Source organism: Alexandromys fortis, unplaced genomic scaffold, assembly GCF_014885135.2.
Source record: "Alexandromys fortis isolate MF-2015 unplaced genomic scaffold, M_Fortis_MF-2015_v1.1 scaffold_47, whole genome shotgun sequence".
NCBI classification, from domain to species: domain Eukaryota; kingdom Metazoa; phylum Chordata; class Mammalia; order Rodentia; family Cricetidae; genus Alexandromys; species Alexandromys fortis.
In genome coordinates, this window is record NW_026067957.1 from 8,314,135 (window position 1) to 8,327,753 (window position 13,619).

General features: G+C 41.9%; 1 protein-coding gene across 3 annotated transcripts; it reads left to right on the top strand.

Annotated features, from left to right (window-relative positions):
• Nucleotides 1–707: 707 nt before the first annotated feature.
• Nucleotides 708–13,325, top strand: Arrdc3 (arrestin domain containing 3). Of its 3 annotated transcripts, XM_050152468.1 has the most exons (8): nucleotides 709–1,242; nucleotides 4,741–4,822; nucleotides 6,350–6,497; nucleotides 7,361–7,463; nucleotides 7,756–8,012; nucleotides 8,277–8,439; nucleotides 8,706–8,860; nucleotides 10,756–13,325. In XM_050152468.1, the coding sequence occupies exons 1-8, from the start codon at nucleotides 963–965 to the stop codon at nucleotides 10,810–10,812; spliced, it is 1,245 nt and encodes a 414-aa protein (XP_050008425.1). In that variant the 5' UTR covers nucleotides 709–962; the 3' UTR covers nucleotides 10,813–13,325. The 3 variants fall into 3 exon arrangements, with proteins under 3 accessions (XP_050008426.1, XP_050008425.1, XP_050008427.1); XM_050152469.1 differs by lacking the exon at nucleotides 10,756–13,325 and having other exon boundaries at nucleotides 708–1,242; nucleotides 8,668–8,860; XM_050152470.1 differs by lacking the exon at nucleotides 6,350–6,497 and having other exon boundaries at nucleotides 1,226–1,242.
• Nucleotides 13,326–13,619: the final 294 nt, after the last annotated feature.

Consider the following 13,619-nt stretch of genomic DNA (forward strand, 5'->3'; position numbering starts at 1 on the left):
AATTTGGGGTGTGAACTCTATTCTTACTCCTGTGGATACAGGAGTTGTAATCGCGTCATCCCCTGTAAATGGAGGAGTAGGTGGTGTCTTGAAAAAGCGCTTTTCTCCCTTCAAGGAAGTGCTCAGGCCTACACACAGAGGACTGGGTTGCTCGGTGCTGCAGGACAAGGGCCGCCCTGGAGCATTGTCTCACGGTTCCTCGGGCTTTGGCTTAGTCCAGTGCTACCCAGCCTACAAAGTGCTGCTGGCTTTTGTTGTTCCCATCCAAGTCAACAATGCTTTCTTCTACGAACAATATTTGTCTGCTTTTTATTACGTTTTCTTTTGAAATTCATGAGCTTAGTCAGGGCCAGCAGCCGCATGCCCAACCGGTTTCTCCCCTTCCCCCACGGCTCGCACGTCCTCCTCGGGGTCCGCGGCCCTCGCTCACTCTCCCGGCCGGGCGCGGGCAGACCCTCTGCCCGGCTCGCCGAGCGCGTGCAGGACGGGGGTGGCGCTATGCCCGCCTGCCAATCGCGGCGGCCGTGCCCAGGAGCCAGAAGCCGGCGGCGCCCGCCCCACACTTACTGCACCGGGCGGGAGCGCGCGGCGAGCGGGGCGCGCGCCGCGCGGGAGGGAGCGCGCAGGGAGGCTGGCCGCCAGCCGCGGCGTGCGCCTGCGCACTGGGGTTGTTTTTCACAAAGCTGCTCTTAAAGTGAGCTGGCAGCCTCCAGCCGCCCGTCTTTGTAAGGAGACCACTGAAAGGAGCAGGAGCGTGGAGTAGCAGCTTCCCTGCTGCCCTGACTTTTTAAGAAATCTCAATGAACTATTTGTAGACAATCACTGATCCGGCCTGCAAGATTTTTTTTTTCTTTGCAAGGCAAAGACACTGATCAGTGTTAAGTGAAGATCACATCTTAGAAGCGATCTTGACTTTTTTTTTTTTGGTCTTACATTATATTTTTATAGATTTTGTTATAATCATGGTGCTGGGAAAGGTGAAGAGTTTGACAATAAGCTTTGACTGTCTTAATGACAGCAATGTCCCCGTGTATTCTAGCGGAGACACTGTCTCAGGAAGGGTGAATTTAGAAGTTACTGGGGAAATCAGAGTAAAATCTCTTAAAATTCATGCAAGAGGACATGCGAAAGTACGCTGGACGGAATCTAGAAACGCCGGCTCCAATACTGCCTACACACAGAATTACACTGAAGAAGTAGAGTATTTCAACCATAAAGACGTCCTAATCGGGCACGAAAGAGGTAAGTTTTTATACTAGGCACTAGATTGGTCTTCTTTGCATGAGAACTTTAATCTCATTTAATGCAGTTCAAACCGGCAGTTTGATAAAGGTTAGCAAACTTAGAAGATGTAGTTTCTCCTTGACGTTCAAGCGTGTTAAGCCATCAGGCGTCTGCAAAGTGACTGCAAACTGCACTTACTAACTACATCTGTAGCCGGCTTCGGATCTGCCATGGGCGCTTGGAATCCTTTTGCACCTTATAGTGTTTAAATCTGACTCGGTCATTCTACCAATGTTTTCAGATTCGTTTGCAGAAGATGCAGTCCAATACTTTATCTGTCCCTTTATTTTATGATCTTAGACCCCAAAATGAGCTCAAATAAAAGAACTGTACTGACAATTTAAGAAGGTTGCTAGATATATCTGATTTTAATATTCATATGAAGACTTTAAAGACTCGATTATTGTTCTTTGATAAAGGGCTTCCAGGGCTTATTTTGACATATGGCATCAACACCCCACGTGTTTTTTCCCTATTTCTCCCAATTCCTTTTAAAATGTACAGCAAGCATCATTTATTTTTTAAGGGATAATATCTATCATTATGCAAACTATTAAGTCAGTTTTAAAAGCCATTCGGGGTCAGTAATTTTCTTCTTGAGCATCATGTCTAACTTTGGAACGTGGATTCAATGAAACCCACGGCAGACAGATGGAATTGTTAAGTACATCGGATTTGGTTTTGTGGTACATGAGGAAGATGAAGGCATTGTCAAAGGGAGAAGGGGTCCTGAAATTTGCAATCTGTTGTTTAAGTGGTTACAATGTGGAAATATAGGCGACTCCAAGCTTGTTTTTCTAAGTTTCCACCCTTTGTTAGAAGCGGTTCAATCCTGTTTCGGACCAGTTCTGGGGGATGGTGAGGAGGGGCGCTTGTTCTGCTCTCAGCAGATTGGTTACACGCGTCAGGTGGTGGCGATGACTTAATTCCTAGTCCACGAAGAATATAATGTTAAAACTGGTTATGTAATTTGTGTTTCTCCTTTCTAATGCAGTATTTTAGTGCAAATACTGACGAATTTTAAGATAGAAGCATGCTATTTTTTTTTCAGTATCTAAAACGTACATCCTTGTGCAGATGTTAATTGAACTAAGGCAAGTGAGAAATGGAAGATGCTTATAAGTTACACAGAATTATATCCATTTTTTTAAACATGAAGGTGAAATCCATTCATAGGATTTAAGCAGCTACACCGAGGTATTTTGCATCCTGAAATGGTTCCCTAGTTAACCTTCCCGGGGCCCAGATAGGGCATACAATACCTAATGACAGTGCTCTTGTTTAAAAAAAAAAAAAAAGCAGACACATGAATTTGCGTTTCAACCTGCTTGGTCGTTGCAGCCTTTAGTAAAATGACTGAGAAGAGACAAAGGCGTTTTTCTGAAAGAGTTAAGACCATGGAGTAGGAGAAACTAGGACGAGTTCTGGGGACCCAGACTGCATCCGTTGCACCATGATTGCACGGTTAAGGAAACTACCTGCACCCTGCGAGGTGCCCGCGAGCGAGGCTCCGCGTGGACGAGCTCTTAAGGCTGGAATAGTTTCAATGACTTCAAACCGGGAGCTCTCAAACTAGCCTTGGTAGCTGAGCGCCCGCCTCGGGCGCCCGGCGATAGGCGGAGCCGGGTTTGTTAGCCTGTTGCTAAGGCGATGCCAGGCGTTGATTGGCTTGGGCAGGGACTGGTGGGGCGAGCCGGCTCGCGCCGGTTGGGGCGAGGCTGGGAACCGGCGTGCGCCGGTAAAGGTCCCTCCAGGCCCGGCGCCCCAGCCGCCCACCCCTCCCCTCCCCCACGCCCGCGGCCGGCGCCCACGCGCGCCGCCGCCCTGGCCGCTGCTGTGGAACCGGGAGGAGGTCGGGGAGCTGGGTCGTCCCGGGCCGGTACCTGGGTGACCCGAGAGGGGACGGGACAGCGGCGGGACAGGCGGCGGTGCAGGGGGAGCGCGCCGCCGTCCGCCCGACCTCGCCCATTGTTCCCCGCGGCGTCGCTTCCCGGCCGCCGCCGCCCCGGGTCCCCCTCGCTGTAACAGCAAAGGTGTCAGGGTGGCCCGAGCCAGATCGAACCGGTCACCGGCTGGGGCGTGGAAAGCGGAAGCGCGGCGCGCCGAGGCCCCGCCCCCGGGCAGCAGGCTAGGCTGCGCGGGCTGGCGAGCGGGCGGGCGGGCGCGCGCGACGTATGCCGTATGTATAGCGGGGCGCGCGGGCCGCGGGCGCGCGCGGGCGAGCCGGCTGGGATCTGCTCAGCGCCGGTTTAGGCCGGTCCTCTCCTGCTCCAGTCTAGTTCTTGATTGACAGCCAGGCACTTGTTTACCACGGCGGCTCGGCGGCCGGGGCTCGGCTCAATGAGACTGCTGAGCTGGCACAAAAGGGAGCCGGGAGCGAGGCGAAGTTTGGGCGCCTCGGAGGGAGCGGGTGGAGGACCCTGGCTCTCCGGGAGGCGCGGGCAGCGGTGCCAGACGGAGGCGGGTCACCGTAATTTTGGGATGAAAGTCACGGTTTTTTGTGTATTCGCAATACTTCGGTGAAGAAAAGTATAATGATAAGGAGGCAGCCCGCCCCCCACCCCCCAGTTTATTAAAAAGGATTGCACACCAAGAAAAGCTAGGAAGGCGCTGGTGTGCTACCTAGACAGCCAAAAGGACTTTTTTACCCCAAACCTTTTCTACATTTTTTTTCTTGTTAATTTGTTTTCATGACACAAATAATGAATTCGAGCAAAACAAATTGATTGTAAAATGAAAACTCATTACCCCCACCCACACCCTTCTGAAGTGGAAACTACCCTATCAGAATTCATTTCTTAAGGGTATTGAACAAAATGTTATCTTTGTAAAAATGCTTACTTTAAGTTCAGTCCTTTGTTATTAAAGTAAACGTATAAGGACTTATTTTAGGTGCTGCTAAAACCAATTGAGGTTTGAATGTTGTCTAAGTGAGTGTTTTTACCTTTGAGACATCGCAGTCACCCTTCCTCCCTTTTGATAGGGTCCCCTCTGGCTGGCCTTGAGTCCCAGAGGTCCTCCCACCTCTGCTTCCTGCTGGGTGCAACAGGAATATTTGCCTCAAGAAACTCAATTTTCACCAAAAGTGGCAATTAAAAAAGTTACACAAGCATTTTTTACTTCTGCACACTTACGTAAACAATTGCTGACCGAGATAGCAGTGGAGTTTGATACCTGAACCTTTTGTTGAATTCTGTATTTGATAGAATTTTTTTCTCTGTTGAATCTTTTTTTTCCCCCATTAAAATAGAATAGCCTATAAAGTATGTGTTCCTCATCCCCGTTCTTTCCATTTTGGTGGTGAGGAAGATGAAGAACAAGGGTTTTTATTTTAGCCGGAGCAAACAATGAAGATGAAGGCCGGTGGCTTGGATCCTTCAGAACACTCTTGAAGATTGCCACCTGAGAATGTAGACATTTAACGACAAGGTTTTGTTTTCTTTTTGTTCGTTTCAGATGATGACAATTCTGAAGAAGGCTTCAACACTATTCATTCAGGAAGGCATGAATATGCATTTAGCTTCGAGCTTCCACAGACGTAAGTATTACAAGAAATAGATTTTTTTCTTGAACACTCTTTGTTATGCACAATCTTATAATTATTCCATAAATTCTTCAGGTTTTTTTTTTGGAAAAAAAACCCTTTTCACTACAGAAACTTGGTTGAGGGAAACAATGTATTAAAGAGAAGGAGCTATTTTTAATCTAATGTGGCAAAATTACAGAAAGCACACCCAGTTATTAGTATTACAAGTAGTGTCTGAGGAATAGAAAACATTAATATTTAATCCAGCACTGGTGAATCAGAAGGTGCTAATCAAATAGGAAGTCTCTGATCAGATAGCTGATTATCAATTGCTTTATTAAGAGAGCTGTCGATCAGCCCACTGGGTCCGAATTCAGTGTTCTACCATTTCTGCTAAAGTGAATGATTAACGCTAAGATGAGACTGTCCTAACTGAAGGAGGGGCCTGTTCTTTAGACACAAATTCGGTAGCTTTTGTACACAGAGCTACTGCTACTGGGGACATTACATAAGATACCGTAACCTGGGCTTAAAAGGAAATGTCTGTCAGAGCTACCTTAATGGAAAGCTTGAAATATAGTACATTCTTAGAATTTTAACAGATTTCTGGGAGAGAATATTAACATTTTTGCATAATGCCTTATAGCAGATACTAAAACCTATAAACTGGCACCAATTGATCTATAGAATAAACTTAGCACATAATAACAGCCTTGAATGTATATAATTCTGTGTTTACTAATTGTACATTGGAAGTCTACATAGAGTGAAATATGGGTGCTTCTACCAGTGTACTGTGGCCTCTGACCTCTAAGTAAGCACTGGACATTTCTCAGACTCCTTGGTAAAACCTTGTGCAGACAATAGGCCTCCCATCTGGCCACGTCCAGAGACACAGTTCTGATTCTCCTGACAGAGGCTTAAAGGGAGTGTTTTTGTCTTCAAGCTTTGAGAAGTAAAGGTGAAAACAGCCAACAGGGACTTAGAATATGAGTAGACAGGGTGTAAGCACCTTCTCCATCTCTATGAATTTATGAAATAGAAAATCATGAGACTATTCTAGGCTTATTTTGTACTTTACTTAATTAGTTGCTATAAAAAGAGGTTCTAATTCTTAGCTAATGAAAGTAGAGCAGTATACGGAATTTTTTTTTTCTGACTGATTGGGGTCTAGGATTTTTATATAGAAATAGTAAGGCCATTCTTAATTTTATTTTTTAAATTAAAATATCTACCTTTTCAAGTATAGTTCATTTAACTTTCATGATTTTGCCACCACCATTAAAAGTAGACTCTTTAGCTTAAAGGGATTGTATTCTTCTGGCATTAAAAAACAGAATTTCTGTTACATTTAACTCGTATCATTATTGGAAAATAAATGCCGTTCCCCATCGACTCCCCATGTGGTACCGCATGGGTCTAGCTGGGGACCTTGTGAGCTCTCTACCTGTGGCGCTGCATAGACAGTACAGCATGTAACGGGTTTCTTCTGATGGAAAGAGGCATAAGATTAATATATCCATTTTTATATTTGCACAGACCACTTGCTACCTCATTCGAAGGCCGACACGGTAGTGTGCGCTATTGGGTGAAAGCTGAATTGCATAGGCCTTGGCTTCTACCAGTAAAATTAAAGAAGGAATTTACAGTCTTTGAGCATATAGATATCAACACTCCTTCATTACTGGTAAGAGATTACTGAGTTCTTCTTTACTTTTTGACAGAATAGCCACCTAATCTATGCCATCTCCATAACTTTAAAAGCAGTTTTTGAATTCCATTAAAAATACCTACTTTAAACTGCAGTAGGAGTAGAGCACACAAGCGAAAGAAGAGTGCTGTGTTTCACACTGGCTCAGTGAATTTACAAGTCCGGTCGGTGTGTGATAGGAAGTGTCTTTTATGCAGAACACAGCAATACTGAGGTCTGGCTCCTGAATGACATTAGTTGACATAAACAGTATTGATCGTTTCAGATGCTGGCGTAAAGCTCTTCCTGAAACTATCACAGTCCTGGTACCACATCACCTATTCCAGTTATGGATAGTTGTCAAACGATGGGGATGCATCACTTTCATGGGGAAAAATAATTTCTTTTTAATTCCATTTTATGATACTAATTGAAATCTGGTGTCAAAAGTGAATTTTTTAAACAAATGATTAACATTTTTAAAGCACATAAAATGTGCTTTACATTTTACTAACATTTTTTACATTTTCAAAATAAGATGTTGCCATTTAGAATTACAACCAAGTTTAAGACAATTTATGCGGAATTTGGAAAGGGTTTTTTTTTTTTTTTACTTGTTTGATTAGTTTTTATTATTGTACACAATGAACAATGGGCTAAAAGTCTGCTTTGGAATAGGGTCCTCAGCTTTTAACCCATTCTTTTTTCCTTTATGGAATAGAAGTTTATATAAAGATAGAAGTTTGAAATAATTTTAAAAACATGTTTTGGGAACAAAGTTGATTCTCTTAGTTGACTTTTAGAACATTCTGGTATTCTTATGAGTTCATACATTGATGTTTTTTCTCTCTTTCTTCCAGTCACCCCAAGCCGGCACAAAAGACAAGACACTCTGTTGCTGGTTCTGCACCTCAGGCCCCATATCCTTAAGTGCCAAAATCGAGAGGAAGGGCTACACCCCAGGTATGTGTGAGGCTGGTGCCCCCATGCAGTTGTCTTTACTGAGCACATTGTATAGACCTTCAGTGTTGCTACTCCCGGCATTCCTTGGTAAAGCTGTGGGAGGTGTACGAATGAATCCACTTTCTTTTGTGTAGTCACTGAGTGAGCGGGTTATTTTTATGACAGTTCCCGCGCTTACTTCTGTAGGATAGCTTTTCCTCCATAGAGTTTGTAGAGCTTCAAAAGACTACGCTTGATAATGTGTGTTTGCTTATTTATTTCCTAAGAGTAAATAAATGTGTCCCCTCTCCAGGTGAATCGATACAGATATTTGCCGAGATTGAGAACTGCTCCTCCCGAATGGTAGTGCCAAAGGCAGCCATTTACCAAACACAGGCTTTCTATGCCAAAGGGAAAATGAAGGAAGTCAAACAGCTTGTGGCAAACTTACGTGGAGAGTCCCTATCATCTGGGAAGACAGAAACTTGGAATGGCAAGCTGCTAAAAATTCCACCCGTGTCCCCCTCCATCCTTGACTGTAGTATAATCCGTGTGGAGTATTCACTAATGGTAAGTGTTACTGTAAGATGTTCTTGCGACTTTCATCTTGAATCTGTGGGGTACTAATTTGCCTTTTCCTAGTTTGGTGGAGCGTAGATATATATACGAGATGTTATATTGTGTGCATTTTGCCTCACATAAACCTAAGCCATCGCACATAAAAGAGAAATTTTTTAGAGATTAAAAGAGATCCCAACTAATATCAAAATGAAGTTGCAATTTTAAAGAAAAATCTCCTTCAAATGCTGACTCCAGAATCTGCTCACTTTTTAGGTATATGTGGATATTCCTGGAGCTATGGATTTATTTCTTAATTTGCCGCTTGTCATCGGTACCATTCCTCTTCATCCATTTGGTAGCAGAACCTCAAGTGTGAGCAGTCAGTGTAGTATGAACATGAACTGGCTTGGTTTATCCCTCCCGGAAAGACCTGAAGGTAATTTGATTATACATATCTAAATTTACTCTATTATTAAGACTTTTTCTTTTATTTTCAATATTTTACAACCCTAGTTAAATTTTTATCTTTCCTTAGTTAGCGTATGTGACCTTAATAATAAGTTTTGTTGTATGTCTCCCTAGTTTTAATCACCAAACAAATAATTATTCTTTTACATGACATTTTTTTAATATCTACTATTCTGTGTATTTTGACATGCATAAGAACATGTTGTTCGAATTGCGTGTATCTTTTTCCTTCAGCTCCACCCAGCTATGCAGAAGTAGTAACTGAGGAACAAAGACGAAATAATCTCGCACCAATGAATGCTTGTGATGATTTTGAGCGAGCTCTTCAAGGACCACTGTTTGCGTATATCCAGGAGTTTCGGTTCTTGCCTCCTCCTCTTTATTCAGAGGTAAGCATCAAGTCAAGTATGAACTATGCTGGGTCTCCTCAAAAGCAGCAGTTGCAGAGTTTTAAAAAGATAGAGGCTTTTTAAAGATAGTGGCTTCTTGGTTTTCCTGATAAAAGAATTCTAGAACAACAGTTTAAAAGTTATTATTGTCAGATCTCCTGACATGGACACACGAGTAAGATTTCATTCAGAAAATGAGATGATGGTCAATCTCTAGCTGAGCCATTGCCATTCTTGAATGAATGACTCTTTCTTAAAGCATCAATAGGAGACCGGGTATTTTATAAGCATAATTAAGTAGGTAGAATTTAGATTACCCATAATCCTTTTCCAATCTAATCCTTGCATAGTTTAGCATTCTTAGTCATAAGAGGAGATGTTTACAAATAGCTTCTTAACCAGCATTCCTGCGCTGCTAGATTATTATGTACTTCATGTTGATGACACTCAGCACATGTGTGAACAAGATGAGCGCTTGCATACATTGGACGCTCACAAAGTAGTAAGAAAAGTGAACTTAGAAGCAAAATCAGCATCGGTAGTGTTAGGAAACACCACTCATTTAGTGAACTATTTATTGGGCCTTAGAAGTCAGAGGACTGGATTTTAAACACTGAGTAGCTTTCCACAGGCAGGACGGCATAGGCAGGAAGAACAGCCCAGCTAAAGGACAAGAAGGGGTAGGGTCAACAATTCCAGGACTGTTTTAGCATGACGGGAACCAACAGTCTACATTTTTATAGGATCTGTCAAATTGGCCTTGATAACCAAAATAACTAAATGAAGAGACTCTGTTATATAGTTTATTCCACTATTTTATAGTTTATACTTTTTCATACAGATTAGACTTTGAAGACATTGTTTTTGCTTTGAAACCAATTGCTGTGACGCCACAGCTGGAGAAACACCTTCCCTGGATGTGCTCGTGTAAATATTCACTCATTATAGGGACGAAGAATCTGTTTGCAAATCTTTGAGTAGACATTTTTCCTATCTTACTAAGGTCATAAAAATATGTTATATACTGAAAACGTTCTGCCATTTCTCCCAAGTTTTATCTATTTGTAGTCTGCCTTTTCTTTCTTTGCTGCTCTCTTACTTTGAGCGTTCATAGCTTTCAAGGGGAGCATTTGAAAAGAATGAATATCTGTCGCTCACTTTTATCTAATTTGTCATAAAATCTTTTCACATTTCAAGATGAATGTGAGATCATTTAAACGTTGTACAACCCAAAATAGCACTGGAGTGTGATTTAACTAAAAGGTAATTGGCATCTTTTCTTCAAAAATGTGCGTTTGGCGTAACACTTGTGAAGTGCTGGGTTGTCTCACATTTAAAGTGAACAGGACTTGCCCTCAGATCTGAGTTACAGTCACAGGACAGCCAGGCACATTGTTCACAGAGCCTAGGGAAGAGATGCAGTGACATTTGAAGACAAGACCAAAATATACTTTACAAAGGAGCTGTAGTAGTTTGATGGTGTACCCAGTCTATAACTGAGGCTAAGTCCTGCAATGTTGAGTGAAAATCCCTTCCATAAAAAAGATTTTCCCGGGCAGTGGTGGCGCACGCCTTTAATCCCAGCACTCGGGAGGCAGAGGCAGGCAGATCTCTATGAGTTCGAGGCCAGCCTGGTCTACAAGAGCTAGTTCCAGGACAGGAACAAAAAAAAAAATATTTTCCCATAACTTATGAGATTGAGGTATTTGTGCATAGCTATAAATCATATTGGTAATCTAGCCCCCTGGAGAGACTAGGGTACCATTGGCTAGGGCATTACATATGCGCACTGACAAACTGCTTACCTTTGCTGACTAGTACTTAGAAGCAGTCATGTTGCTTTCTTCCTATACCTTACCAGGTTAACTTTGAAAATTATATTTTCTTTCTACTAGATTGATCCAAATCCTGATCAGTCATCTGAAGACAGACCATCCTGCCCCTCTCGTTGAAGGAACACTTGAATGAGTCAAGTTGATGTGGGTTCCGAACTCTATCTCTTCCGGCTGAGGACAGAGAAGTAACTTGGAGACACGTTTTTCAGAGGAAGTGGAATTGCTTTTGCCCGGAAAGGGGGCAAATACGTGAAACAGCCAGTGACCGTGCTTTAGAATCCTACAGCAGCGTTCTGGGGCTGCTCCGACATGCTTGAAGATCTAAGCTTTCTCCTTTAAAACTGCACACGCTAAGAGCAGTCTTCTTAGCCTGTGGTCATACGTGTCAAGACACCATTGCAAAGAAGGACGGGGTCCTTCTGATTGAAAATTTGCACATGCTCAATGCTTACATTGTGCAGTTCAATGTCACTACAGCTTTTCCCTTTTTTTTTCATTTATGCCAGACTCTTGATACTCATGAAACTTGTTTGTGGTCAGCACAACAAGGAACAAAAGAAAGCTTTGAAAAACTTTTACATGAAAAAAAAGAAACGCACTGACAGTTTGTGGTTTTTTGTTTTGTTTTCTGTTTAAGTTAACGTACCCTGGACTCTCCCTGCGTATGCACATGCTCAGAATTGTCCTACTAGGCTGACATGTATCACCTCTTCAGCTGGGATCCTATTGTGGATTTATTTACAAACATCAAATGCCTTCAAGCCAATCTTTTTGCTGTACGTTTTTGCAGCCTACTGTAGTAGATCCGCAACAGATGTGTGGGGGAAAAGACAAGGGGGAGGAAGCTGATGAGAGACTTGGTGAGGGTCCGGTACCCCGGTTTCTTTGAGAATGTGTTGCCTTTCTACTATTGACAGCAAAGCAGCATGTTGTTCCTGACTGCCTAAAATCACTAATCTCAGGTGACTGCATCACTTGCCAAACTGTCGGAATGCTATTTCTGTTTCGTTGCACTGTTTTGTTGTTGTTGTTGTTATTGTTGTTGTTTTGTCGTTGTTGTTTGGTTGGCTTATTGGAGAGGGAAATTCAGAAACGGGACATACACAAAACTGATCAGCACCCTCAACCCCTTATCATTACATTTAAGGAGAAACTAGAGCTCAGAGTGGAGTGAAGACAGACAGTAGAGCAGGCACCAGCAGAGTTAAGGGCTGTTGCTCTGTAAACGATTTTTTATTTTTAAAAGCAAATGAAAGTTGTCTAGTCACTAGTGAAGGGAGGGGAAAGTGCATTTATTTTTATACAGAGTTACTTCATTACCTCCAAACATATGTTTGGAAATCATTTTTGCCGATGCAAAGTACTTTAATAAGCCAGAATGTGTATGTCAATTATGATTGGAGTAGCTTGATATATATATTTGCTCAAGTTTAAGAGAGTAAAATCCCAAATTTGATTCCAAAGTGTGTAACTTCATAATTACAAGTACTAGAATGTTTGCTGAGATAAATAGCTTTAATTTGTCCATGTGTTATTTTTTTCCTATCTGAAGAGTATGAATAGGTAGGACAACACTTCAGTACCAGCATTCATGGGAAAATTTAAAACCCCACCCTCCCACGTACAAAGTGAAATAATTTTTTTTTAGGAGTTTACTTCTGTTTCTAGTGACACACCAGCATCTCTGATATCGCAGCATATGTGTGAAATGGGTGTTACATCTATCTACCTTGGCATCTCACCCACAGTTAGTAATGTGACTGAAAATAATGGTAACTCTGGCTTGGTGCTTGACCTGGTTAAATACTGTCTTAAAGCTTCATACAAAATAGGCTTTTCCATAAGTGGCCTTTAAGAAAACATGGAAGACAATTCATGTTTGACATAATGCTGACAGGGTGAAGAAAGCCCACTGTAAAAATGAATCGCGTTTTAAGTGATTCGGTTAAAGGGTTTGTGCTCCCGAAGCAAGCTAATACTAGATAATAAGGAAATGGGGGTGAATTATTTTTTTATTAAATCATTTTGTGAATGTCCCCCTCAAAAGAAGCTGATGGGATATTTGGCATTAAGGGCATTTGGTGGTGTTGTTTTTGTTTGGGAGGGTTTGTCTGAAGATGCCTCTTACTCTTCCTGTTCTGTCTAAATAGGGAACAATTGTTGATACGCATGGCTCCGGGGCACTCACTACCATTTTACAAAATACTACAGAAGCAAGAATGACCAATATGCTAAAAATTGGCACTGGATAACAAAATTCTTTTAAGACTTGGTGACATAAAGTTTCATTTTTACCATTAAATATTTCTTTACTCACTTAGAGGCATTACATTTTTCTAAATATTGGTCAATTTCCTGCCTAATGTGAGGGTCACAGTCACGCTCTAGTGTTCAAGATCGCTTCCTAATTTTTCATTTAGGAAAAGTAAAATCCAAAATGTTGGCGAAACAAAGTGCAATATTAAATGTTTGCTGTATAGACTATACTCTATGGCTGTTTGTAATCTTTTTTATTTGGTGCTGAATATGTCCTTGTAGGCTCCGTTCTAAGAAAACTATGTGGAAAATGATTTCATTTTTCCTATTGCTCTTCCTTGTGGAAAATAAAAGTGTTTTTTTTTCTTCTTTTTTGTATAATTGTTTTGCAATTTATTTGAGATTTGGTGGGATTAGCAATGCACCAAACACTTTCAACATTACAATTAAACTTAGTGTTTAATGATCACTCTCAATGTTTTGTTTTTAAGGTTTGTACTTAGGGAAATTACTGAGGACTTAAATAGTATGAACCTCAATCATAAATAATGAACCAAATGTAATCAGGTAATTTTGCATTCAGGTGCACCTCCCCCTCTTCAATGTGCTCTAGTCCAACATTAAAAGAGGACATTAGAAGTTAGGTTGAAAAACATTGAACAGCTTTT